Here is a 26,749-nt window from a genome sequence, read left to right as displayed (position 1 = left end):
CCTTTTTCCGGTTTCCCCCCCCCCCCTCCCTCCACCCACTTCCCTGCGAGAGAACATTACCTTAAGGTGCAGCCACTTAGCATAACAAGGGGAGAAATTCCACAGAAAGAAAAGGGAAGCATTCAACCCCCAACAATGGAGTACACCACAGCGAAGGTGTGAGGAAGGGCACTGGCGTGCAACGGCTGTGTGCTACTTTTCCAAGCAGCAAGAGCACTGAGAAGTGAAAGCGATTGTGAAGGGGCTTTTTGACTGCTCATGTGCTCTTTGCTGCACGGCACTGGGAAGCGGCTTCGTCCTTTGCCTTCTGCCGTCCTGACAGAGCTGAACTCCAGCGCTCAGTTTCAGCTCTGCCCAACATCTTGTCCTCAGTTCTGCGGGCAAGCACTCCCTGTTGCCTTGGCTCCGAGTGCAAAGTCCCTAGCGAGCTCTCACTCAGTGCAATGCACCCAGAAAGACGCTCTCGCTCGTCTTTCAAGGAGCGATTCCTAACATCAGAAGCAGCAGAAGCACAAACTGGATGACGAGAAGGGACAATGTAGAACACGTTGTTTTTTTTTATGATGTTTTTGATACTTGGTGTAGTGAAGAGACAACCTGGTGTTTTGTAACTAAGGAGTGCCTCCCAAGTAGTTTGGTCTCTTCACCCGCACAGGGAAGCGAAGGGGGGCACACAGCGAAAGCTGTTTCGCTGTGTGTGGTAACTTAAGCAATAGACCTCCCTGCTGTGGTTTTTACTTATCCCTTCACAAAATGACTGAGAATTCCACCGTAACAGATAAAGCTGCATTTTATGCTCTATTAGCTAAGTGTAGCGCCAGACCGTCCCAAGGTGGGGAGGAATGGGCCAACAGTAATTGGTTTAATCTGGAGAATGTGACTGATAGAATATATTCTTTGCAACATGAATCAAAGTTCAAACTGGGCAAAAATAAAACCATACTCTGCTCAGTTTTGGGAGCTTGTCTTACGGCAGCCATAGAAACTCGCTCTAAGCGAGTTAGTGAAGAAAGTACAATTATAGATTCTTTGCAAAATCTTGTTCAAATTCTGCAAAAACAATTAGATCAAGAAAGGAATGAGAACTGTTTGTTGCGAGATGAAAATCATTTGCTACAGGCTGCCCTAAGAGAAGAAAGTACCAAAAAAGTAAAGCAGAATGAAACACACGCAAAAACAGAAGAGAAGGAGATTATTCACATTAATCAAATTTATCTCCAAAAGGAGTTAACTATAATGAAAAATCTTGGGGAACACTGCTGTCCGAAGTTGAGACCTATGATTAAAACACAATATACTTATCTTGGTCCTGATGATTTTGAACCAAACATTTCTACAAAAGAAATCCCATATTCTGCCACTGAATTAGCAAAACTGACAAAGGAATATGGGCGACTCCCTCATGAAACAGAGACTGAATATGTATTTCGAGTGTTTCTTACTGGGGGAGATGAGATTAAATTATCAGAAAGTGAAGCTAGTGGGTATTGGGGACATGGGGTCTTCTTAACAACCGGAGATAAGAGCTACCCATGGTCCTTGACCCAACGTGCAGCTTTTTGGGCTGGGGGGCTTAACCCCCTGGAAAGGGGAGACCCTATAGCTTTAGTTGGTACTCCCGACCAACTTTTGGAAAACATTCACAAAGCTGCTTGCCTGCAAATGATACATGAGAGAAAACTGACTACCACCTATGAATCACCTATGCAATTGCCTGTAATGCCTGAAATCATGACCCCTTTAATTTGTGGTCTCCCAGAAACACTCAAATCTACCGCAATTCTCCTTCAAAAAACTATTGCATCCATGACACCTGTAGAAAGATTAGATCGATTTCTTGGAAACTCACGTGAGCTATCTGGTTCCGTGGACTCTTTCCCTCCCTATGAATCCCCCTCTAGACGGACTCCAGAGTCTCCTGAAAATAACCGTAAAGTTTGGACATGGAGCGAAGTTGCAGAGGAATTGTTGAATTACAGCAGGAAATATGGACCCGTAAAAGTCCCATAGGATAAAGTGGAGAAAACTAAAGGTGTTAGACACGTTGTTTCTCCTAGTGATAAGCCAGAAAAGGGGAAATTGAATATTCCCCGTCAGTACTGGTGGTCGTTGGGGTTAAAGAAACAAATTCCTAAAGATGTTATGGATGGCTTACCACTTGACAAGTTGATAAAAATTGTTGTGAATTGGCATTGCCGTAAGATACTTACATCAAACTCTCCTACTGTCCAGCCTAGTGCACCTCCTCCTCCACCGGTTGTGGTCAGTGAGTCAAACTTAACCCCTCCACAGATTCTGGGCAGTGAGCCAAATCAATCTCCTTCACAGGTTCTGAGAGCTGAGTCAGAGTTTCCTCCTTCTCAGTTTTTGGGAAAGGAACTGAAACGGCTTCAGAAGCAGGGAAACTAGAAACCCCGTCTCTCGTGGGTGGGCAGAGGCATGGCAGAGGGGAACTGGTTATTCATTAGAACGCTCACCAGAAATCCTAATACTGGGGACCTCCTGATAACAGCAATGGTTGGCCCTAAAAGGTCACCTGTTACCTTTGTGGTTGACACTGGAGCCCAAATTTCTGCACTAACAAGAAAAGCTGCGCAGAAATGTGGAGTTGTTCCAACAAGGAGACATTGCTTTGTTCTCAATGCCTTGGGGACCACAGAAGCTATGGATATAGCTCTGATAAAAATCTAACTACCTGGAGAGGAGAATTTGTTACTTATCAAAATTGTAATTGGAGATATTCCAAATGATTTATTGGGAATGGATGTCCTTGCTGGAAGACAGTGGGAAGACGAGGAGGGTGGTCTCTGGTCCTTTGGCACACCACGTTTTAATATTAATCTGCTTCAATCAGCACCTTCCTTACCTTTCAGTAAAATTACTAATGTGAAACAATACCCACTTCCCACTGGTGCCAAAGAAGGAATCAAGCCAATTATTCAGGACCTGAGAGATCAGGGAGTGATAATTGACACTCATTCTCCCTTTAACTCTCCAGTGTGGCCAGTCCGTAAACCTAACGGAAAGTGGAGGCTGACAGTAGATTTTCGCAGACTAAATGCAAACACAGATCCTCTCACAGCACCTGTCCCAAATTTAGCTGAACTTATAACTTCAATTCAGGAGAAGACTCATACAATCATGACAACTATAGATGTCAAAGACATGTTCTTTATGATACCTATACAGCCAGAGGACATGGACTGTTTTGCCTTCAAGTGGGAAGGACAGCAATACACCTTCACTAGGCTTCCTCAAGGGTACAAACACTCCCCTACTCTAGCCCACCATGCTTTAGCACAGGAATTAGAAAAGATACCCAAACCTGACAATGTAGCTGTCTATCAATACATTGATGATATTCTGGTGGGGGGAGATGAAATAGAAGTAGTGGGGGATAGCCAACGGAAAATAATCTCTCATCTGGAAAGCCTTGACTTACAAATTCCCCCAGAGAAAATTCAGAAACCTTCTCAGGAGGTGAAGTTTTTGGGGATTTGGTGGAAAGGAGGTATGACATGCATTCCACCTGATACCCTGACCTCCCTAGATCAAATTAAAATGCCTGGATCCAGGAAAGAGCTTCAACAAGCTCTGGGATTATTAGTGTTTTGGAGAAAACACATCCCTGATTTTTCAATTATTGCTAGACCTCTTTATGACTTGCTGAGGAAAAAGGTAATATGGGATTGGACTCCTTCTCAGGAGGAAGCATTACAACTGCTGATTTTTGAAGCAACTGCACATCAAGCTCTAGGCCCTATTCATCCCACAGATCCTTTCCAGGTAGAATGGGGATTTGCCACCTCGGGGTTGTCAGTGCACATATGGCAACGAGGCCCAGAAGGCCCTGGGAAAGGAGCATTGGATAAGTACCCGTTGGATTGTTCCATCATTTTGACCTCCTGCCTCTTGGTGGCAGACTCTGTTGTGTTTACTTTTCACAGAAGAACGCCGAGGGACATGGGAACCGGACAAACCATGATCACCTTTTTGATACTTCTCTCTATCCTACCACAACACCATGGCCAAAACTCGGCCGAGTGGCCGTGGTCTGAAGCTTCCATCAGATATACCAGTGCTTTAGGACCCTACCCCAGAGATCGTCACCCAAGCCTTGCGACCACAGTACTGCACGATTTTGAGGTATACCGTTCAAGTGACTGGGGTTGGGACAAAAAGGACTGGGCTAGGGTACTAATAGGAACAATTGGTGAAGAAATCAAGGTAGGATGCAGAAAAGTGGAGAAATCCCTTCATGAGAAAGCCACTACCATTGCAATCGCTGGGAATTACTTAAAATCAGATATAACTAGTAGCTTGCACCCTAACATCACGGCGAGTCTCTGCCCCACGACAGTATGGACATGTAAAAAGCAAGTCCCCCTAATACTGTGCTGTGGCCAAAGGAAGGTTGGTAACTATACCTTGGACCCTGACGCCAACAACGTCGAAGTTACAAAGCTTTGTGCGGATGAACTTACTGACTGTTGGCATAACTTTAACCAGACCAACCTATGTAACATGCTCCTGGCAGAATAACACAACAGATGAGTCCAGCTTGAAAGGTCTGACCTATAGGTTCAAAATAAATGCCATAGAAAAACCCACACAGACCGCAGTAGTTGCATACCATGGTGTAAGCACCCCCTTAGTGTTGGATGACAAAAACAAGGTTTTCCCTCCTTTCGTGGTGACGCAAGGTGATGACGTCGCAGTAACTTGTAAATTAGTGGCTGGATCCCTCACTGAACCTGCATACAGTTATGGCATAGGACCCCATGGCCGGACTTTATATTGTAGAACCCAAAATCAAGACTGTTGGCTAAATTTAACTGCTATACAATTTTCCTATAAAGTCATGTGTGGAAAAAACAATACAAAATACTGGGGAGAACTTGATGTTAATGTTGTAACACCTACCACCCAACCACCGGTTGTGTTGAGCCCTACGATTTTTCAATTTAGGCCATACGTAATTAGAAAAACTGGTCAACAACAAATATTGTTTAATCCGGCATGGTCTCTCAAACAAATCAAATTGCTGATGCAAAATAATGTCTCAGAAGTTCAGCCAGCTTGTTCACCCTTTCTACAGACTTCTTTTGAGGGATGGACAACCTGGTTGCGGAAATTGAATCCTTCCAAAAAACGAATGGCAAGAGACATAACCGGTGTTGTGGGAACAGGATTGGGAATTTTGAATAGCATCGATTCAGAAGTACTAATGAATAAATTGGCTACCACAGCTGGAGATGTAACCAAATTACAACGGCCCCTGCAAACAACCTTAACAGCTTTGGGGACTCAACAGTGGTTGTTATCAAACATATTACCAAGTTGGGAAAAGGTAAATGTAAATGACCACAAATTGATAATCGATGCACTTGGTGCTACACAAAATAACATCTCTTTGGCTCTCAGTTGTATCCAGGCCCAGTTGTGGATGCAGTCGGTTGCTGCTTTAATTATAAGAGAAGGTGAGGAAGGCACTTTTCCCACTGAAATTCGAAAGATAGTCTGGGACAGTGCCACTGATTTTGAAAAAGAATTCCAGTCCTGGTGGAACTTAGTAAATTTTACCTATGATCCCAGCACAAACACAGCCACAGCCTTTGTACTGACTATACGTAATGTTTCAGTGCATTCAATATTCCCCATCATTGCATTAGGGTTGAACCATGACGGAGCTATTCTCTATCCTTTCGAGCATAGGGAATGGGCCCGTCAAATTGGTGGGAGGTGGCAAACTGTCAATTTGGAAACTTGCATTGTCCGGGAACAACAAGGGTTTATCTGTGAAAGTAATGCAATTAGAGCTCAAGATATCTGCTTGGACACAGAACAGAACGTTTGCAATTTTGAAATTCACCTAAACGAGATTCCTGAAACAGTACTGGTATGTGTAGGCAATGGATGTGCATGCTTTAGAACTGCTTGTGATAGTGTTTTCATAGAAAATTTGGTAGTGAATACTAAGAATCATTCAAACTTTTGTGTCTGTAACTTTACTAGGATTTCAGGATGTGATTTTTCCTATGTAGCCCCAGTTACTTCTCACCATCTTTTGCAGTCAAATTACACACTGATCCACCATCTATTGCCCACTCCAATTGGAATGAACCTGTCTCTGGTGAAGCAATTGTTGCTCCACCAAGATTTGATCGAAATTTTGGAGAAGATCAAGAAAAACGGACAGAAAACTCTAATAGCTGTTCATCACAATGTGGAAAAAATACATCGTGTTTTGGAAAGGGTAAAGACAGATGCTGAACACAGGTGGTGGGGTACTCTATTTGGGTGGTCACCTACTGCTACAGGTGTCCTGAACAAATTGTGACATCCCACCATTGTTCTCTTGATTTTGGTTTTAATTGGTTTTGTTTTATCAGCAATCCTATACATTATGAGTTGGAGAATAATGAAACGGTTAGCACAATTGGCATCTGTGACTAATGTATCCAGATCGGTTACTGTTGGCATCCCTAGGGTTATTGACACAAGATTTTAAATAGGATAAAATATGATTTTTAACTAGAATTGATTATCTTCAAATTGCAATTAAAATTGTTTAATCAAAATTTTGCTTTAAAAATTTGATTTATTTCTAATCAAAAAATTGAAAAATTAAAGAATTGAACAAATTGTTTAAGATTGTTAGTAATCAAAAATTGAATATAATTGATCTGTTTTGTTTTCCTTTTTTCTCCTTTTCCTTATCCTGTCCCTTATCTTTTTCCTACTTTCCTGTCTCTGTTTTCCAGGATATGCTACCAATTTGGACGAGTCCTGAAGACACCACAACTGAAGACTCCACCACGACTGTACAAAGGGGTGCTCTTGACGACGATCGTGAGTCACGGGGTTGTGTAAGGGTCGGTCCGAAGTTCCCCTCGATTTTGCCTCCCAACCGTCGCAAGGAGAACTCGAGGACCCCCACCCAGGCTGACTCTGAACAATGGTTTCCTGGCCCGGCCAAGGTGGATGCCCGTGACTGTGTGCTGTTGTATTGTGTTCACTGGACTGTGCTGTCATGGCACCAACCAGAGTTTCTGTTGTACCACCAACTGAGGAGTGCTTGACCGCACCTGTCTCCTGCAGCACCACACAATGGTCCATAAATCTTCCCACCTCTTGGCCAGAGGCCACTCGCTTTGGAGAAGGACTATAAAAGAGCGACTCTCTGAGAAAGACCCTTTGAGATCTCCCCACGGATGAAGACTCGTCTATCGGATGACCCGTGAGGACGCCCGTCTCGTCTGTTGGAAGCTATTTTCCCATCCCTTTCTTACCTTCCCCTCTCCCTATACTTTGTTTCCTATACCTCTCCCCCTTACCGTAACTGAGTTGTTGGCATTTGATGAAATGCATTGCTGTTGTTGAATAAACTGATTTTCTGCTGTTGAATAAACTGATTTTGTCCCCTGCACTTTACCTGTTTGCACCTTTGAGATCAAAAGAACCATCATGACCCCTGCTCTGTATTAAGAGTGGATCGTGAAAGCGGCGCCAGGCGTGGGGGAGGGCCGTGAACGAAGCCGCACAAGTACCGTGCTTGTGTGCACCACGTTACAGGCTACTAGGAGAGGAAGGTGGCTGCCTCTTGCTTGCCTTCCCAAGTGCCCTTAGCAGTTGGAAGGAGCAAGCTGAAGCACTGCTGCTTGTGCTGCTCCTTGGTTCCCTTGCAGCCCGCTGTGGAAACATTGGCGGTCACTTCGAGGCGCCAAGTTGCAGAGAGCACAACGGGAAATGCCACGGAGAAGGGAAATACAGAGTGCAGTGAGGAGCTGGACGTGGCTTACGCGCAATAAGTAGAAGGTGAACCTAGGCACTGCCTCTTCAATCTGGCCCCCTCTGCTCTGGAAGCAACTTTTGCAAGGTTGCAAAAGGAGCTGCGAGTATGTAGAATGGAGGGAAGCGAGACGCCATGCGTTATGCGCCCTTTCAGGGCTGCTTGACAGAGCGCTACTTTAAGAACGCCTTCTACTTCCTCGCATCCTTCTCACTTCGCTCTAGCTGCACGGAGTACACCACAGCAAAGGTGTGAGGAAGGGCACTTTCCCAGCTTTTGCCATGGCCTGCAAAGGCTGTGTGCTACTTTTCCAAGCAGCAAGAGCACTGGGAAATGAAAGCGGCTGTGAAGGAGCTCTTTGACTGCTCGTGTGCTCTTCGCTGCACTGCGCTCACAAGCCCGGTGCTCTGTGGCTTCGTTCTTCGCCTCTGCCTTCCAGAAAGGTCTGAACTACAGCGGTCAGTTTCAGTTCTGCCCAAGAACTTGTCCTCAGTTCTGCTGGAAAGCACGCCCTGTTGCCTTGGCTCCGAGTGCAAAGTCCCTAGCCAGCTGTCACTCAGTGCAATGCACCCAGAAAGATCCTCTTGCTCGTCTTTCAAGGAGTGATTTCGAAGAGCAGAAGCAGCAGAAGCACAAACTGGATGACTATTAGGGATGATGTAGTACACGTCACTCTCCTAGCACATTTTCCTGTGCGATATGTCCCTCGAGGTCCTCAGTTCATGAGAAGCTCTATGTACTGTGAACGCTGCAACTTGCAGCTGAGAAGAACCGTGGAGCTAGCAGCGAATTTGGAGAGCACAGAGCACGTATTAAAGGAGCGAGAAGCGCCCCTGCAATGCGGCGCTAATAGCAGCTTCCTCGTCCTGGCAACAGATATCTGTGAAGGGCGTAGGCAAATAGCTTTCGTTTTCCATTCGAACTGTGAGAAAGGCAGAAGGTTGCACGGAGCTCTGAGAACAAAGGTGCACGCCCTAGGCGTTGGTATGACAGCGGCAGGACTGGCGTCCGAGCTGCAACACCTGAGGGCCCCATGGGGGGCAGGGAGAGAGCCGGGAGTGACCCTGAGCGACACCGGAAGCGATATCCGTAGGGCCCGGAAGACCAGCAGTGGCGTCGAGTTTCGCGGGTAGGAGGCTGCTAAGCTGCTTTGAAAGCTGGAGCTCCTCTGCTCTAGGACAGACTGGGAGAGCTGTGGGTGTCCAATCTGGCGAACAGAAGGCTCCAGGGCGGACTTCAAGCCCCTTGCAGTGCCTGCTGGGGCTCCAAGATAGCTGGGGAGGGACTTTGGAAATGGGTCTGGACTCAAAGGACAAGGGGGCATAGCTTCAAAGTGCCAGAGGGCGGGGGTAAATGGGATATAGGATAGGAATTCTTCCTTGTGTGGGTGCTGAGGCCTGGCACATGTTGCTCAAAGAGGCTGTGTGGGAGCCCCATGGCAGGAGGTGTCCAGGGCCCGGCTGGAGCGGACATGGAGCAACCTGGACTAGTGGAAAAGTGTCCCTGCCCATGTCAGGATGTGGGAAGAAGATAATCTATCATCTCTAAGGTCGCTTCCAGTCCAAACCATTCTGGGATTCTAGGATTCATGGAAGGCCCTTTTCCAAGTGAAGTGTTGTATCTCTTGGCTCCCAGCTTGTAGTTGCCAGTTCTTCTGGAAGCCGGCCTCGCCAAGCTGCTGTGATGAGCCATGGGTTCTCAATAGGACGACTGTGATATATTTGCAGAGAGGAAGGCTGCAGACAGATCTTCAAGGCCCAGGTAAAACAAGCAAAGGATTGAATAAAAGCCAAAGGTTGGTTGTGTTAGTCAGTTTGCTGGCTGTTGAAATGGCCCCAGGTCATTTTCAACATTTCTAATTTGGATTTCTTTGAGTAGAAATTGAATGTGTTACCTCCAGCATAGGCTCTCCAATGCATGTCCATGTGCTCCCATCTCTTTGTTGTATATCAGGTTCTATTAACTGAAGACAGAATCATAACACAGTAGTAAAACATTTAGAGGTGTAGTTAGCCAGCTTCAGGAGTTTTCAACTCTGCTGTTGACTTTTCTGGTAACTGTAAGCAAGGCAACACAATCCAGTTACTCCACTTTTCCTCTCGGAGGAAAAGATGATTTTTTTTTTGTTTTCTCATTTTGAAAATAGCCTCGAATGAAGAGAGTTATGCATGTGGCATGTAGGATTCATTATTTTACCTTTCTCTTCTGCTGTCTTTCGCGTACTAGGTTTTATTTTAAATTTTTTTTTGTGGCTGTTCTCCATTCAGTAGGTTTGAAAGAATTCTAATTGTTGAGATGATGGTTCTTTGAAGGCTCACTTAGCCCACCTTTTGGGTGAAGGAAAGAAGACAAGGTCCTCTAAGAAGAGTAAAAAGCATACTTTAAAGAGACATGCAGAGATGTCTGCTGATGCCATGCAATTACCATGTAATCAGCAGAAATGTGTTGGAAAAACACCTGTCAGTGACTTCACAAGAAAGCCACACTCAAGGCAGGTAAAGAACAGAAGCATAAAACCCCAAAGGTATGAAATGGACAGATTTTCATTGGGAATGAGCAACTCCTGAATTCTTGGTTCTAGAACTCGGGGCTTGTAATAAATAGACTGTCTCCTTGCCAAACGTAAATTTGGTGTAATGAACTGCTTACTGCCTGTTGAATTGCAGGGCTAGTAGACTAATATTTGCCATGGCAGGCATATTGTATGGCTTTCCGGTTAAAAAGAAATTGGTTTTGCTCATAGAAATCTAGATATGTACCCAGTCTGACACATATTTTTTAGGCTATATTTCCAAGTAAATGGCTTCCGTGATGATGCAGTAAGTTTATGTCATGAACAGGAATGAAGTGATTGCATGCATCCTTTTTTACCCTAAGCCAGCTGCTGAATAATGAGACAGAGACTCTCACTGACGCCAAGGAGAGCCCAGGCTTTTGGGAAAAGCACTGGGCTGATAAAGCCTATTTCCACATTTCTTGCTAGCGTCTCCTTCAAAGTTCATGGGTTTGTTCATCTTTTAGAGCTGTTCTAGATGTCTTTGTAGTTTACATGTACTAAATGTAGCAGGTATTGCTTTCATGCCGTCCTAATAGATTTGAAGTTGCGATCTACTGAGGCTTCAATGTCTCAGAAGAAGCAACGTTGATTCTTTGAATTCTATTCTTGAACATGAGAATGATACCGATGTAGTTAATGAATTAATTAAATTGAATTCACTTGAATGGAAAAATTGTCTTGTTCATGTTGCGTTTCCTAGATACATTGTAAATGGTACATCCTGTGACCCCTGCTCTGCCCTGTATCTTGGTCCCTTTCCCCTCCTGGCCACGCAGAGCAGGCTGGGATCCAATTTCTCCCCGCCCCCCCTTTCCAGACCCTAGCAAAGCTCAGTACCCCCTGGCCTCGCTCTCTTCCCCCGCGCTCTTCTCCCGGTCTCTTCCCCCGTTCTCTTCCCCCTCTTTTCTCTCTCTTACCCCGCTCTTTTCCCCCCCCACGCTCTTACCCGCGCTCTTCCCCCTCTCTTTTACCCCGCACCTTTCCCTCTTCCCCCGCTCTTTTCTCCCTTTTTCCTTTCCCTTTTTTCACTCACTACCCACGAGAAATAAACCTGTAACTTTATTAGGGGAAAGAGCCTCTTTTGATATCTTAACTACGTCCCTGAGGCTAGGGCCCAGGGGAATTTCACCCTAACACCTGAGCTAGACCGGAGGAAGGGTGAAAAACCCTATTTTGGGGCAGAGAAAAAGCCGTCAGTTCATGTAGATTTTAACTTGGGAAATTGATATTTGAGTTCTACTTTTCATTGTGGTTGCTTTTCTGTATTCTTTGATTGCACAGATAGCAGATGTACTGACCAAGTATTCTGTGAAACTGGAGGAAATGTCCTTCCTCTTGGCAGCTGATGTTCACAAGCTCATTAACGCTGAGGCCATGGTAAATGTTTTACCTGGGGCAAGATAGCAGTCTGAATATTCCTAGAATGTCTTTCTTTCCCCAAATGAAATTCATTTTTTCTGCCTATCAATCATTGAAATATAGAAGAAATTTCTACTTGGCAGGGTATTGGTTATCATTTGTGTTCTTTTCTCCCCTCATTTTCTGTAGAATAGACAATTTTTTGTTTCTTTTTGCATGTCGTATGCTGCTTCTACTTCTGCTTTTATTTTTTAATACACAGAATGTAAAGAGAGCACTGCAGGATAATGAGAGGGCAACTGCCAAGCTACTCTTGAATCGAATGAAATCAGAGCTTGAGAAAGAAAAATGGCATCAACTGAAATGGCAAGGGAGAGTCAAGGACTGGAAGCTCATGCAAAAGAAGTGTGTAGTTTAGAGATCAAGTCAGAAATGTGGCAGTCTTCTTTTGGACAATGAGCAACACAAAGTGGCTAGTGTTCACTTTTGGTTTCTATCAAAGTAATACTTGATCATTTTTTCTTTCTATGTAATATCACATATGATATGACATATATCATGTGATTCCATTCTACATATCTACTTTCCATCCTGCAGAGAATTTATGGCAAGTGAAGAAATACTGAATCCCCCAACTGTGAATATGGAAATGGAAAAGTTGGTAAAGGAGCAGATGGTACTTGCATTTATTCATCACTGCTATGCTGCTATACTGTCAGATAGTCTGTTTATGATTCAACAATTCAATGCGACATCAAGTAAATCGCAAAGCAAAACTAACTACCGAATGCACTATAAGGGCCAGAGATTAGCTTGGATCAAAACAGGTATTCTCCTAGCATTGTTTACAAACAAGTCAGCATGTGAAACAGAAGGCACAATGTAGTTTGTGCCTTGTTTTGAGCATGCCTGGAAGAAGGAAATTCTGATTTCACATATGGGAAAAGAAATGTTGACATTTGAATGAGATTGTTCATACCCCAGAAAAGGTTGCTTTGAAAGGTTGTGGAAGTCCTCTAAGGAAACATGGCTTTACAAGTCCTTTCCACCAGGAGACAACAGCTGCAGAACATCTGGGTGTGCCAGTGTTGAGAGCACCAGCAAAGATCAAAGTGGAGAAGTTGGTGAACAATGGCAGTGGCCTGGGGGAGAGCAAGTGGGGTGGTGGCTGTGGAACCAGGGGAGTCCTGACTGATTTAGGAGGCGTGTGATGGTCTGTGCCAGCAAGGGGAGTAGTGCTGTGGCCTTGGGACAGTGCAAATACTGGAATTCAGTGGGGTCACTGGGCAGGCTGAGTGTCTGAGCTGCTGGAGGGACCCAGTTTGCTCACATGTAAACATCCAGTCTCACTCTTGCCAGCCACAGAAAGGAGCAGGATGTGGCTGCTGGCGATGCCTGTCATGTATATGTAGTGTATATGTGTGCTATCCTAGCCTGCTGGGAACACTTCTTCTTTGTGACTGCTTGGGCTGAGGGAGAGAAAGCAGTGGTAGTTTCTGAGGTTTCGAGTTTGCTCGAGTTTATCAGGCTGTTTCTGGAGCCACCCAGAGTTCTCTTCCTTGAAGCATTTCAATTCCTGGTAATTTTCAAAATTCAAACAGACACAGCCCTAAGCTAGTTGATCTGACTTCAGAGCTATTCTTACGCTGAGCTGTTGGATGATCTGATCTCCTGAGATGTCTTCCATCTCAGTTTATGAACTGGTTCTTGTGAAAAGTAGGATCTTTTATCCTGGAGAAGAGAGGTTTCTGGAGAGTGTCTTGGTTTAATTTTGACTTTCCCGGCCAACGCACCAAATTAATGTCTTGAGTTTGAGTTGCCAATTTGAATAAACTTATTTTTCTTGTTGTGAGACAGAACCAGGAGCAAAAGAGCAAGGCAGGCCTAAAACTTGAGAGAGTATAAAAGAAAATTCATTAACTACACAAACAAAAAGAGAGGAAAAAAAAAATTCAGAATAAGATTTTTTAGATCACTCCTTCCCTCCCTCTCCCAAACTTCATAACAACAAAACAAACATATAACAAATACTTCGGTCAGTGCCCAATTTAGTCTTTCTCAGTTCACTTCTGGAGAGAGAAGCTTCTTCTTGTTGAAGTTGTAGGGATTTTTCCCACAAGAAGGAAAAAAACAGTTCTCTTGTGGTTTTATCTTTCACTATTTGCATCCGCCCGGGAACCTGCAACCGTGACGCTCCTCCCAACTCTACAACCGTCCCAAAGTTTTAGATGTGGGCCATGTCTGTCTCATGGGGTATTACTTTTAAGAATGAAATGTTCAACCGCAAAGATTCTCTCTGTCTCCTTTTTCTCTGCTCAGGCTTCATCTTCAGAAAACCAAAATCTCCTTCTTTTCTCAGAACAGAAATTCTCAACACAGGTGCTCTTTACTTAAATCATCTATTAAATGGAACATTTCCATCCCCCCATGTCTCTTTCCATGGTTTATAGGAATATTCAGTACATCAGGTCATTCCTACAATTTCACAAAAAGATTTTCAGCCATTTCAGCATCTTCTCATTCTCTTTCCATCTTAAAAACTTAGCTCTTACATCACTGACTTCAGAAATCTTCTTATTCCCTTTCATATTCAAAGGAAAGGCTGGAGGCTTTGCAAATCTCATCTGAGCACTAAAGAGTTAAAGTTTAACACAACTACAGGAGTTGGGCCAGGCTCAGGCTGTGCTGGGGGGGGCAGCCGAGGTGTTAATCAGCCTTTCTGGGGCTGGGCTGCAGCCCCACCCTGCTCATGGCCACCCGGGCAGGCCCAGCCTGGCCAGCAGCAGCAAGAGTCGGCCTCCCCCCACGCCAGAGCCGCAGGCCCGTGGAGGAGGAAGCCATGAAGGTCTTATCACACAACTTTTTCTCCCCCCGGCCATCGGGTCCCCCTAGTTGGCAAACGGGGCCCAAGCGGCCTCCCGAACCCCCCCCCCCCCCCGCATGGGGGAGGGGGAAGCTCGGGTTGGTGTTACCTGCTCAGCCGCCGGAAGACAAAGAGGGTCAGTTCCGGATTACCTTCCTCAAAATGTGTGTTCACGGAGCGAACTAACTTTATCTAATTGGCTGTTGCAGGTATCCCAACCCCCACAGAGGAAATTCCCTTAGGAAGAATCTCTTCTGAGTTTCTTCTTCCTAAGTCAACCTATCACAAGAGACAGTATGGTGGCCTTTGAATATGTAAAGAGGGTATAAGACAAATGGAGAAAGACTTTTTCGGAAGGTTTGCAGAGGCAGGACAAGGGGCCATGCTTTCAAACTGAGACTAGGTTTAGATTGGCTAAAAGGAAAAGCTTTTCTACAATGAAGCTGGTGAGACACTCAAACGGGTCTTCCAGAGAAGTTGTGGATGCCCCATCATTGAGAGTGCTCCTTATCAGTTTGGCTAATCTTGAGCAATTTGATCGACTGTAAGATCTACCTGGCAAGGAAGTTGGACTAGATGATCTTTAATCACAGACTGTTGTATGATTCCATGAAAGACAGAATGCAATAAAGTTCATATTTCAGATTTTGGCGCAGACATATTTATTATTTCTCACTTTATGCATCATTGCAATGAGAACATGTTAGCTTCTGAAATGATGAGCTGAGATTGATTTCCTTCCTTAGTTTCATTTTCCCTGTTAGTCCTTTACTCTTGGACTTTTTTTTCCACTTGATTTCCTCTTTTAGTAAACTGCCCTATAGCATCACTTTGCTCCCCACCTGGCTTTTTTTTTCAATGACACCTTTTCACTGGTTCGTTTTGGGCCTTTGCTGCTTGAAGTCCAGCAGCCTCCTTGTCTGAGCATTATGGAGCTTTCTTTACAGCTTCATCACTATGCAAAAAGGCATAAATTACTGTGTTCCATCTCACATACCATCAAGTATCACACTAATATTGCCTCTGCTGAATAGCTGGTTGGCTTACATAGACCAGCCAAATACCAGGAAATCCAGATGGCAGCAAGAATCTTGTAGACTACTCCCGCTGTTCTTTGAAATTCTGGAGAAGTCACGTGAGGTATCACATTCTCTTGAAAGAAGTGTATATCATCTCAGACATTCTAGAATGGGCTATTAATATTGTCATGAGTTTCTGGCTAGACTTTTTAGTATGCAAATTCAAATTCAAATGATCTGAAATGATAGAACTTCAAGAAATTTTTTTTCCCAGAATCGAAGTATGATGGAGTTACATAGGGAGAATCTTAATCTTAGTTATTCTATTCCATCTCACATCATGGCTGGGGGCAGGGAGAAGGGAGTATCTTTGGGGGACAGTGGGTTCCGGTGTACTCAGTAAGCGGGGCAGAGGAGCCATCAGGTATTGTCTGTTTTTTTTGGGGGGGGAGGATTCATGTGAACTCTTCCTTTCTTCTTCCCTGCCACTAGTATTGTTGCTAAAATTGTTTGTTTTCTCATCCAAGTGACAAAATCAGCACACTTAATGAGGGATGAAGAGGGAGCAGTGACCTCAGAACAGGAGGAAGAAGAAGCAGAGCCTGCTGTCCTCCAGAAGAAAAAAACACTACCAGCCAACTTTGCATCATCTGTGAACTTCCTGGGCATGTACTCTATCCCCTTGTCCAGATCACTGATAAAGATATTAAACAGGACTTGGCCCAAGACTGAGCCTTGGGGACCAGCTGGATGAACTCTATTTCCCACCACTCTGTGGGCCTGGCCATCACCCAGTTTGTCACCCAGCAAACAGCCCACCCATCCAAACCATAAGCAGACAGTTTCCTCGGGAGAATGATGTGAGACTCATCGCAAAAAGGATCAGGGAGATGCCTAGGAACAGTCTCAGGTGAACCCAGGAGACTATAGTGGAGGACTATTCAGTTTTCCAATCAATTTGCTTAAAAATATCTACAAAAACGTAATAAAAAACCAAACAAACAAACAAACAAAGCAGACCAAACAAACACACAAAAAACCCCAAACAATAATCACCAAGGAGACAAAAAAAAAACCTGAAAAATGCACCCAAAAAAACCCACCCAAAACTGAAAAAAAACCCCAAACCCAACACATCAAAAATCAGGGTGAAGGTTTCTAGTAACTTTAGAAATAACAAAACAAAAAAAACCAAAAAAAACCAGAAAGTCACATTTCTAAAGGTGCTATCCCAACCTCTTCCTCAGCAGGGAGGACATCCTGAAGTGGAGCCAGATGGAAGAAAGCGGGACAGGGCAGCACCTGGGCCATTGTCACAGGACTGCCCTGTGGCTGCCCCATTGCCAAAACCTGGACACATAAATCAAACACAGGTATGCACATGTGCTTAGACACAGCAAAAACATATTTGTCGGAAAAGAATACTGGTCCATTTATATCACTGGAAAGAGCATAATGCCTCATCTCAGCTTTCTTTTCAGTCATTACAAATGTTTCGAAAATATAGGTGTGCAGAAAATGGAAATATCCAAGATCAACATGAGGACCAATAACAAAGATTCCATTTTTGAAACTGCATTGGGAATCCTCGGCAGAAATTGACTCAGAGCTCTAAGATTTATAAAAAAGACCAAGAGTATTGGAGTCAATACAACACAGTGTCTGGAGGCTTCAGCTGGTTGCCTTGATTTCTCAAATATGATGGAGGAAGCACCTTAGCAACTACAGCTGCCAGTTCTCTCAGGGCCCTGACATGCCTCTGGGTGGGTCCCATGGTCTTGCATCCTCAGGTTCCTCAAGTGGTCTGAAAGCTGACCTGCTACTATGGCTTAGAATCAAGTCCACCAGTCCAGTAACCTGAGAGATGTGGAAATAGTGACTGGCAGTAAAAATTGAGACCAACACTTGTTGAGTACCTCAGCCTTCTCCTTGTCTGTTGTCACTAGTCCTGTCTGGCTTATGGCAGTGGGGGGGAATAAGGGAGGTGTGATAGGTTCCTTTCATCTTCCTTTTCCCACTGAAATACCCGTAGGTGCCTTTATTATTCTTATTTTTGGCATGCTTTTCCAAATTCAGCTTCATCTGAGCCTTAGCTATACTGATCCCGTCCTCACACACTCATGTGTCACCACTGTATTTTTCCCATGATTTGTCTCGCTGTGTATTGTCTGCATATTACCTTCTTGCATCACATCTATTAATTTTCAATAACCTTCTGGCTTTAACTTGTTTTCAAAAAACACTTTTTGAACCTTTTCACCTCAGAAATTCACCTGGGAAACCCAAAGTCCCCAAAATTCACCCCGAAGTCCCCCCTGGGATGCTGAGCACTCACCTGGCAACTCCCAAAATTCCACAAATTCACCCCAAAATTCACGGGGGACCACCAAATCCCAGGGTTTCAACCCAAAATCCCACCTGCAACCCCCAAAATCCCTCAAATCACCCCCAAGACCCAGTCCCCCCAACACCTCCCAAATTCACCCCAAAATCTCTACAATCCTCCTCCAAACCCATCCAGATACCCCAAATACACCAAATTCACTCCAAGACCCAGCTGGGACTCCCAAAAATCACCAAAATTCCCTGGAAAATCCACCTGCATCCCCCCAAATTCATCCCAAAATTCTCCCATGACTCCCAAATGCTCACCTGGATACCCCAAAATTGACAGAATTCACCCCAAAATCCACCTGGCATACCCAAAACTCACCTGAGAACCCTAAAATTCACCAAATTCCCCCCAAAATTCCCCTGAGATCACTAAAATTCCACAAATTCCCCCTACAATTCAACTGGGACTCCCCACATTCTACAAATTCACCCCAGTCCTGGGGTACAATGCAAAAATGTGTATTCTATCATCATGTCTTAAAATGTGGGAGGGGTGGTGATCCATATCTCTGTGGGAGATATCCTATGCTGATGTATTGGGAATCCATATCGCCCTGGGATTCTGGAAATAATTACAAACTGGCCTGAAGGTGAGAGTTTTGGATTGTCTTCTGAAGAAGAAGAGGAGCAAGTGGCACGTGCTGAGGAAGCCCCACCATATAATGAGCTACCGGAGACTGAAAGACGATATGCCCTCTTCACTGATGGTTCCTGCCGAATTGTAGGCACTAACCGGAAATGGAAAGCTGCAGTATGGAGCCCCACACGACAAGTTGCACAAGCTACCGAGGGACAAGGTGGATCGAGTCAGGTCGCAGAGCTAAAAGCCGTCCAGTTGGCTTTGGATATTGCTGAACGAGAGAAGTGGCCAAGGCTTTATCTCTACACTGACTCATGGATGGTAGCTAATGCTCTGTGGGGATGGCTGGATCGCTGGAAAAAGGCCAAGTGGCAGCGCAGAGGGAAACCCATCTGGGCAGCTGAGATTTGGCAGGACGTTGCTGCCTGAGTAGAGAAATTGACCATAAAGGTTTGACACGTGGATGCACATGCACCCAAAAGCCGGGCTAATGAAGAACATCACAACAACGAGCAGGTGGACCGAGCTGCCAAAGTGAAAGTATCACAGGTGGATCTAGACTGGCAGCACAAGGGAGAAGCATTCCTAGCTCGTTGGGCCCATGATGCCTCTGGTCATCAGGGGAGAGATGCAACATACCGATGGGCCCGTGACCGAGGGGTGGACCTTACCATGGACAGCATCTCACAAATCATCCACGACTGCGAGACCTGTGCCGCAATCAAACAGGCCAAGCGGGTGAAGCCTCTGTGGTACGGTGGATGATGGTCAAAGTACAGGTATGGGGAAGCCTGGCAAATTGACTACATCACCCTTCCCCAAACCCACCAGGGCAAGCGCTACGTACTGAGCATGGTGGAAGCAACTACAGGATGGTTGGAAACCTACCCTGTGCCTCATTCCACTGCCTGGAACACCATCTTGGGCCTAGAAAAACAAGTCCTTTGGAGGCATGGTACCCCTGAGAGAATTGAATCATACAACGGAACCCATTTCAAGAACGGCCTTATCAACACCTGGGCCAAAGAACATGGTATTGAATGGATATATCATATCCCTTACCACGCGCCAGCGGCCGGGAAAGTTGAACGGTCTAATGGACTCCTTCAGACTACTTTGAAAGCACCAGGTGGTGGAACCTTCAGAAATTGGGAAATGAACTTGGCCAAAGCCACCTGGATGGTTAACACCCGAGGGTCCATCAATCGAACCGGTCCTGCCCACTCTGAACCCCTGCACACAGTGGATGGGGACAAGGTCCCTGTGGCACACATGAAAGGTATTTTAGGAAAGACTGTTTGGATTAATCCCACCACAGGCAAAGGCAAACCAATCCGTGGGATTGTTTTTGCTCAAGGACCTGGTTGCACTTGGTGGGTAATGCAGAAAGATGGGGAAACCCTTTGTGTACAGCAAGGAGACCTATTTTTTAGTGAGAACTGTATGTAAGGTTTCAATTTGTATCATATATCTGTAACAGGGTATTGGTTTGAGTATGATGTAGATGGTAATAGAATAAGGGGTGGATTATGTCCTGGGGTACAATGCAAAAATGTGTATTCTATCACCATCTGTTAAAATGTGGGAGGAGTGGTGATCCTTATCTCTGTGGGAGATATCCCCTGCTGATCTGCCATCTGATAAGATCAGGGGGATGGTCATCGTTATCTTTTCACAACCCATCCTTCCTCCAGAAGATATATTCTGTTAATGGGCCATTAAGTCCTATTGTGTGACTGATAAGATTACATCATCCCATTGGGAGATGCTCCAGCCAGGGGGAGGAGCCAAACATTTCCTACCTAGATAAACACTGAGATTTGGAACACCAAGGCAGTCCTTTCCACTGGATCCCCGAGGAAAGTCGGACCTTTTTCCACATCATCTCTGGATCTTCGGAGGAAAACTGCACCTTCTACAGGAGCACTGCATCAACTGAACCACATCTGTCTTCCAGGAGTGTTGCGTTTCCTAGATACATTGTAAATGGTACATCCCGTGACCCCTGCTGTGCCCTGTATCTTGGTCCCTCTCCCCTCCTGGCCACACAGACCTGGCTGGGATCCAATTTCTCCCCGCCCCCCCTTTCCAGACCCTAGAAAAGGTCAGGACCCTCTGACCTCGCTCTCTTCCCCGTTCTCTCTTTTTCCCCCCACTCTTTTTCCCCCGCGCTTTTCTCCCGTCCGCTTGCCCCCGCTCCTTTCTTCCCCCGTTCTCTCTTTTTCCCCCCACTCTCTTCCCCCGTGCTCTTTTTCCCCCTCTTTTCTCTCTCTTCCCCCGCTCTTTTCCCTTCCCTTTTCACTCACTACCCACGAGAAATAAACCTGTAACTTTATCAGGGGAAAGAGCCTCTTTTGATACCTTAACTACGTCTCTGTGGCTAGGGCCCAGGGGAATTTCACCCTAACACTTGAGCTAGACCAGAGGAAGGGTGAAAGACCCTGTTTTGGGCCGAGAAAAAGCCTTACACAGGAGGACTGCTGCCACCATTTATACAGACTGCTACCAACACCCTGACTGACAGGGTGTCAGGTTGTATTTCTGACTTTGTTGGTGGTTTTTCTTTTATATTATTGCATGTATTTTATTTTTTCTCTTTTCTCCTATTAAACTCTATTACTGACTTGGAGTCTTGCACTGGTTTTACTTTCAAACCAACACAACCCCAAACCTCGCCCCCTGGGATCCCCCAAAATTCCAAAAATTATTCCCCAAAATCAACTTGGGACCTTTCAAAACTCACCTGGATCTCCCCAAACCCCCCCCCCCAATTCACGTGGGAACCCCCAAATCCCCAGAATTCTACCCAAAATTCACCTGGGACCCTAAAAACCTTTAAATTCGCTCCATAATGACCGGCAACTTTACACACTCCATTTTCCTACAAAAGGATCTAGAGCCCTGGGTGCTTCATATACAAACTAAACAGAAAAAACCTTTATATTCATTCTCAGCAAAAAGAATTCCTATTCCTCCTTCTTTTTGACAAAACTGCCCTCACTTTCAAACTTATTCTCTTGCTCACTTACCTCCATAATGCTTAGTCCCTGTTCTGCATGCTCATTTTCTTCACTTTTACAAGGAATCCTCTCCTCATCTTCTTCTTCCCCTGCTTCTTCCATTTCCTGTGCCTAGATCACCTGTTTCACTGTTAGATTTGTTTCTCCAGCTGATTTTTGATAACTGTCCCTATCTTGTGGCACCGCTCGCTCGAGAGAGGTGATTGTCCTGCTCTGCTGTGGGCTGGGACTGCCCTCTCTTCAAGACCTGGGGGCAATTTTCGATGCCACAACTTCAGAAAGACCTCAGGCTATTGGAGAAATGTCCAAAGGAAGGACATAGAGACCATGGAGGGGCTGGAGGGGAAGCCATACAAAGAGTGGCTGAGGGCATTTGGTTCAGCTGCATAGAGGACACTGACCTCACACCTCACTTGGGACCTCTCAGCTCCTCTCAAGGGCAGCACAGGGACAGCTTTACTCTCTGCTCTCTGCGACCAGGGACAGGAGCCAAGGGAATGCCAGGAGCTGTGTCAGGGGACGATTAGGCTGGCTATCAGGGAAAGGTTTTTTCCCTCAGAGGCTGGTCAGGCACTGAATAGGTTCTCCAGGCAATGGGCACAACCCCAAGGCTGCCAGAGATCCAGGAGCGTTTGGCCAATGCTCTCAGGGATGCAGAGGGTGGGACTGTTGGAGTGTCTGTGCAGGGCCAGGAGTTGGACTTTGACGATCCCTAGGGGTCCCTTCCGACTCAGGAAACTCTTACCATTTTCCCCTCTTTCCTCTCCTTGCACAATGCTCTCAGCTTACCGTTCCACTATATGTTCCTCTTCTGAAACCTCAGCTACTTCTTTCCAGTTCAAGCACAGTTCTACTGGTTACAATCCAAAGATATACAGATTGAAAAACAACCAAAAAGAAACACCTGTTTGGAATGTCGTGGTCTTATTTGGATCTCGAACTATGAAGTCGATTGTGCCTTGCAAGTTCTAAAAGCTAAACAACAACAAAAAACACCCACCACACCGTTTTAACATAGGGATTTGCTTTCTTCTAAGAAATCCATATCCCTTCTCAAAATGGATCTATTTCAGTAAGAGATCATCTTGAATAGATCACTTACTATCTAAAGAACATGGAACACTCAAATCCGTAATGATAAGCCTGTTACCTTGTCGTCTTCTGTTCCAAAGGCAAATGAATTTGCTCAAGTGCCGTTTGTAACAAGGAGAGTTCAAAGTGTGGCTCTGAGAAATGTTTTGGTTTCCCTCTCCTATCTCTATTAAAAGCACTTTCTTCAATGGCTGAAACAATACTTGAAATAGTCTGAATTTTAAAGGTCATGAAAATTTTCTCAAAAGTGGAATATTAATATAGCAGTCAGGTTTTAAACCAACGAGAATTTTTGTTTTACCTTTTTGAAGATTTCCTTCACACTAAAATCCTGGCTGATGGATACCTAGCAGAAATCAATTCCCACAAAATGCTTCCGGGTAAGCCATTACGTCATCCATTACAATTTGCTTCAGTGTCCCGTTCCTGTCCAATTGAAGGTCCCTGTTTAAGAGACTCAAGTATGGAGAGAAATAAAATTAAATATGACTACAGTGCCTTTAAATCTAAATTAAACTTCCTGATCAATCTCATAAAACCTTTAGGCTAAATGATGCCATTGATCTGTTTCTACTGAACACAATCACGTCCTGGCTTGTTACAGGTTATTTCATTACAAAGAAAGAAATGCACAGAAGTTAAAATATTTCCAAAGAAGCATTTGACATCCTTCCTTTTGGATGGGGAACCATTCCAACACTGTTGGCCGCCTAGTAGGAGCTCTGGCTCTGCAGCCTGTCTATAGAAAACTACCTTAGTTATGTTAAAGGTCCGTTCAAGGTTACCGTGTCTTTGGTGTGACTATAGGAGAAAAACAAAATCATAAATTTTCTCGTTGAGATAAGCAAGAACAAAGGAAAAGACATCTGGGGAAGCAAGATCCTGTTTAGTTGACATACCATGTCCACTTCAAAGAGTATCTTACGCAATAACTAGTCTGTAGAAAGATAGATCTTAGATGAACCAATAGAATTACTATTAACATATATACATCTTTTGTGTAACCAATCGTACTCTTTGTAACAAACTCTAAGTAACCACTGAAAACGTATAAAAATCATCTCTTTGTTAAAAATAAAGACTCTGCTCTTTGCATTCATATTGAGTGTGTGTTATTTATTCCTGTTCTCCAGCATGAAGACCCCAGCATCTTGGTGACCCCCACGTGATGATCCGAAGGGGCCAGATTGCTTAACAGTCGGACTTTTATGTGGAGGGTCTCTGTGCGTGCCACCTATGGGAACGTTGACTTCCCGCAGCGGTTCTGACCGGGCTTCCGAGAGAGGCTCGAGTGGCCACTGTCGACCAGTGAGTTGGAGCCTTAGACGGCTGTAAAAAATTTGCGGGATGGGAAACACGGTATCAGCTATTGAGAAGGCTACTGTTGATGCCTTAATGAAACTTGCCCAAAAGTAAGGAGAGACTGTTGATCGGTCTTCGCTCGTGAATTTACTGTATTGGGCTAAACATCGTGTTTTTTTAAAAGACTCTACCGATGTTTTTAAAGAGACTACTTGGCAAGAAGTCGGGGCAGATTTGTGGGAAGCTATACAAACAGGGAATAAGGAGGTAAAATCCTTAGCTCCTACGTACTGGCAGCTGCGCATGTTAATTGAACAAATGGGTGCTGAAATTGAGCTGGAACTCACAGCACAGACCATGGTCACTGCCGTAGCTGGTAAACTCACCCAAGAGTCTGCTACTGTCCCACCCCCGTACGTGTCAGCCCCTGCGGCCCGTGGCCCCTATGATGATTTAATACCACCCTGGGACCCTACCGATGATCATAATGTGCCTTCCTTTGCACCCCCGGAACCTACGGCACCCTCTGCGCCCTCGGTACCTACGGCACCCCCAGTAACAATGAGCGTAGCGCCCGCTAATCCCACTAATACTGACCCCGTGTTACATCTGCCCTCATCTCCCACTTTCGACCCAGCGATTGTGCCTCTTCCCAAAGAAACAGGAATGGACAGGGACGATTTACAGTCCACACTGCAAAAGCAGACCGAAACCATGCTTGAACTGTTAGATGAAATGAAGCGGCTTGATAAGGGTTCCAAAAGTAAAACGATTGGGGAAGCATATAAAAAGGCCCATAACGCCTTTCTCTCTAGCCTCAAAACTTTAGAGGAAAATTCTTTTTCTGCACCGAATACTTCTACATCTCAATGCTGACAGAACATTATCAATTTGGTTAAGGCGGGGGAGTGGGATATGCCTACTGCAAATCAATTTCTAACATCTAAAGGTTTACCCCCAATAATGCTTTCCGAAATTGAAAACACAAATGTTTCTCATTCTACAGAAAAGGAAGGGACGGGATTGTTAACTACCTTTAATGACTCTTTTCAGCATTGGTGGAACAAAGGAGGCTCGGGAGGCTCGGGAGGCTCGGGAGGCTTGGGAGGCTCGGGAGGCTTGGGAGGCTCAGGGAAAGGTCCTGACAAAACTTCCATCCCCAAAGACCCTTCTTTTGACATGAATAAGAGGTGGAAAGGAGTGGTAACAAATGCTGAGTTGACGGGAGATTTTCAGTTTGTCTCAGCTCCGGTGGTGCGAGGAACTGGTGGTAATAATGCTTGGCAGCCCTTAGACTGGCAAATGATAGCAAGGGTTCAAAAATCTGTAATGGACTACGGTGTTGATAATCGCTTGGTAAGGCGGCAAGTAGAAGCATTGCTAAAATATCAAGAACTCGTCCCTGCCGACCTTAAGGCTATGTTTGAGCTTATACTAGGACCTACTAGTTATATGTTATTTTTAGCAAAGTGGCAACAAAGATTGGCGCTTAAACAATTAGATAATGTCAATTTGCTGCAAGGTGATCCTCTACGCTTTGCCACGCTAGATATGCTTATGGGAAATGGTCAATTCATCGATCCACAAAGACAGGCAATGTTAGGGGCTCGCATTTTAGCTCAAAGCAAGTCTGCTGCTTTAGAAGCTTTTAACAACTTGCCCCAAGTAGGTAAGCCTCGACAACCTTATTTACATATTCAGCAAAAGGAAGATGAATCCTTTTTGTCTTTTGTGGACAGGATTACAGAAGGAGTAGAGGCAGCACCAGATGTCCCTCCTGATATGAAAGATACTTTAGTAAAAGAAATAGCTATGCAAAATGCAAATGCCACCTGCAAGCGATTATTAGCAGCATTACCAGCTCGTATGACAATAATACAAATGATTGAACAATGTTCACGAGCCCCTTTAGAAATTGAAAAGGAGAAAGCTCGAATTCATGCTGCTGCTTTAGCTGCAGCCATTACTCAAGCACACAAGCAAGGGAACGGGGACAAAGGCCCTCCCAATACATGCTATAATTGCGGTCATACCGGACATATTAGAAAGCATTGTCCTTCAAGTTTGGCAAAACAACAACAAAATAACAATACGAACCTCACATCTACATCATTTGTCGGCACTTGCCGCCGATGCGAAAAGTTTGGCCACAAGGCAAATGAATGCCGATCCAAATTTAAAAAGGATGGGACACCGTTGGCGGGAAACGAGATGAGCCGCAAGGGGGGGCGGCGAACAAAAAGAACCCCTCAGTAGCCATGGCTGTCTCTACAACATGCTCCCCGCCACAAAAAGGAGCGCTGGAGTCTATTTGGTAACTAGAGACTCCGTGACTATTTTTGATGATTCTGATACCGTCATCGATAGTACTACCAAAGGTCCACTAGGTGGCGGTATGGCCGCATTATTGCTAGGGAGATCGTCGGCCACTTTAGACAGCATTTTCGTTTTACCTGGTGTAATTGATGCTGATTATAGTGGTATTATCAGAATAGTAGTGAAAGTCTTTTCCCCACCAATGTTCATTCCACAAGGTAGTGTAATTGCTCAACTTGTTCCTTTTCTTCCCCAGGTTCCAACAGCTACTAATTCACAAAGATCTGGTGGTTTTGGTAGTACCGGACCCTTAATTGCCTTTGCTCAAGTCATGACTAGTGATAGACCGACCCGGCAAGTAACCGTAAAATTGTATTCTGATAATATCGATGATTCCAAAATGCTTGAACATTCAATGATGCTAGACACTGGGTCAGACGTCACCATAATACCAC

At 44.9% G+C, this 26,749-nt stretch overlaps 1 protein-coding gene across 1 annotated transcript in view; it reads left to right on the top strand.

Annotated features, from left to right (window-relative positions):
- Positions 1-26,234, top strand: part of LOC148220192 (endogenous retrovirus group K member 8 Gag polyprotein-like) — a 60,684-nt gene extending 34,450 nt beyond the window's left edge. The window contains exon 2 of the mRNA XM_088155796.1: positions 25,111-26,234. Within this exon, the coding sequence (XP_088011922.1) occupies positions 25,111-26,234 (1,124 nt within the window). The remainder of the gene's footprint in view (positions 1-25,110) is intronic.
- The last annotated feature ends 515 nt before the right edge of the window (positions 26,235-26,749 follow it).

This window comes from Sturnus vulgaris, chromosome W, assembly GCF_052056855.1.
Source record: "Sturnus vulgaris isolate bStuVul1 chromosome W, bStuVul1.hap1, whole genome shotgun sequence".
In the NCBI taxonomy this organism is placed as follows: Eukaryota; Metazoa; Chordata; class Aves; order Passeriformes; family Sturnidae; genus Sturnus; species Sturnus vulgaris.
This window is presented reverse-complemented; position numbering and strand designations above follow the sequence as displayed.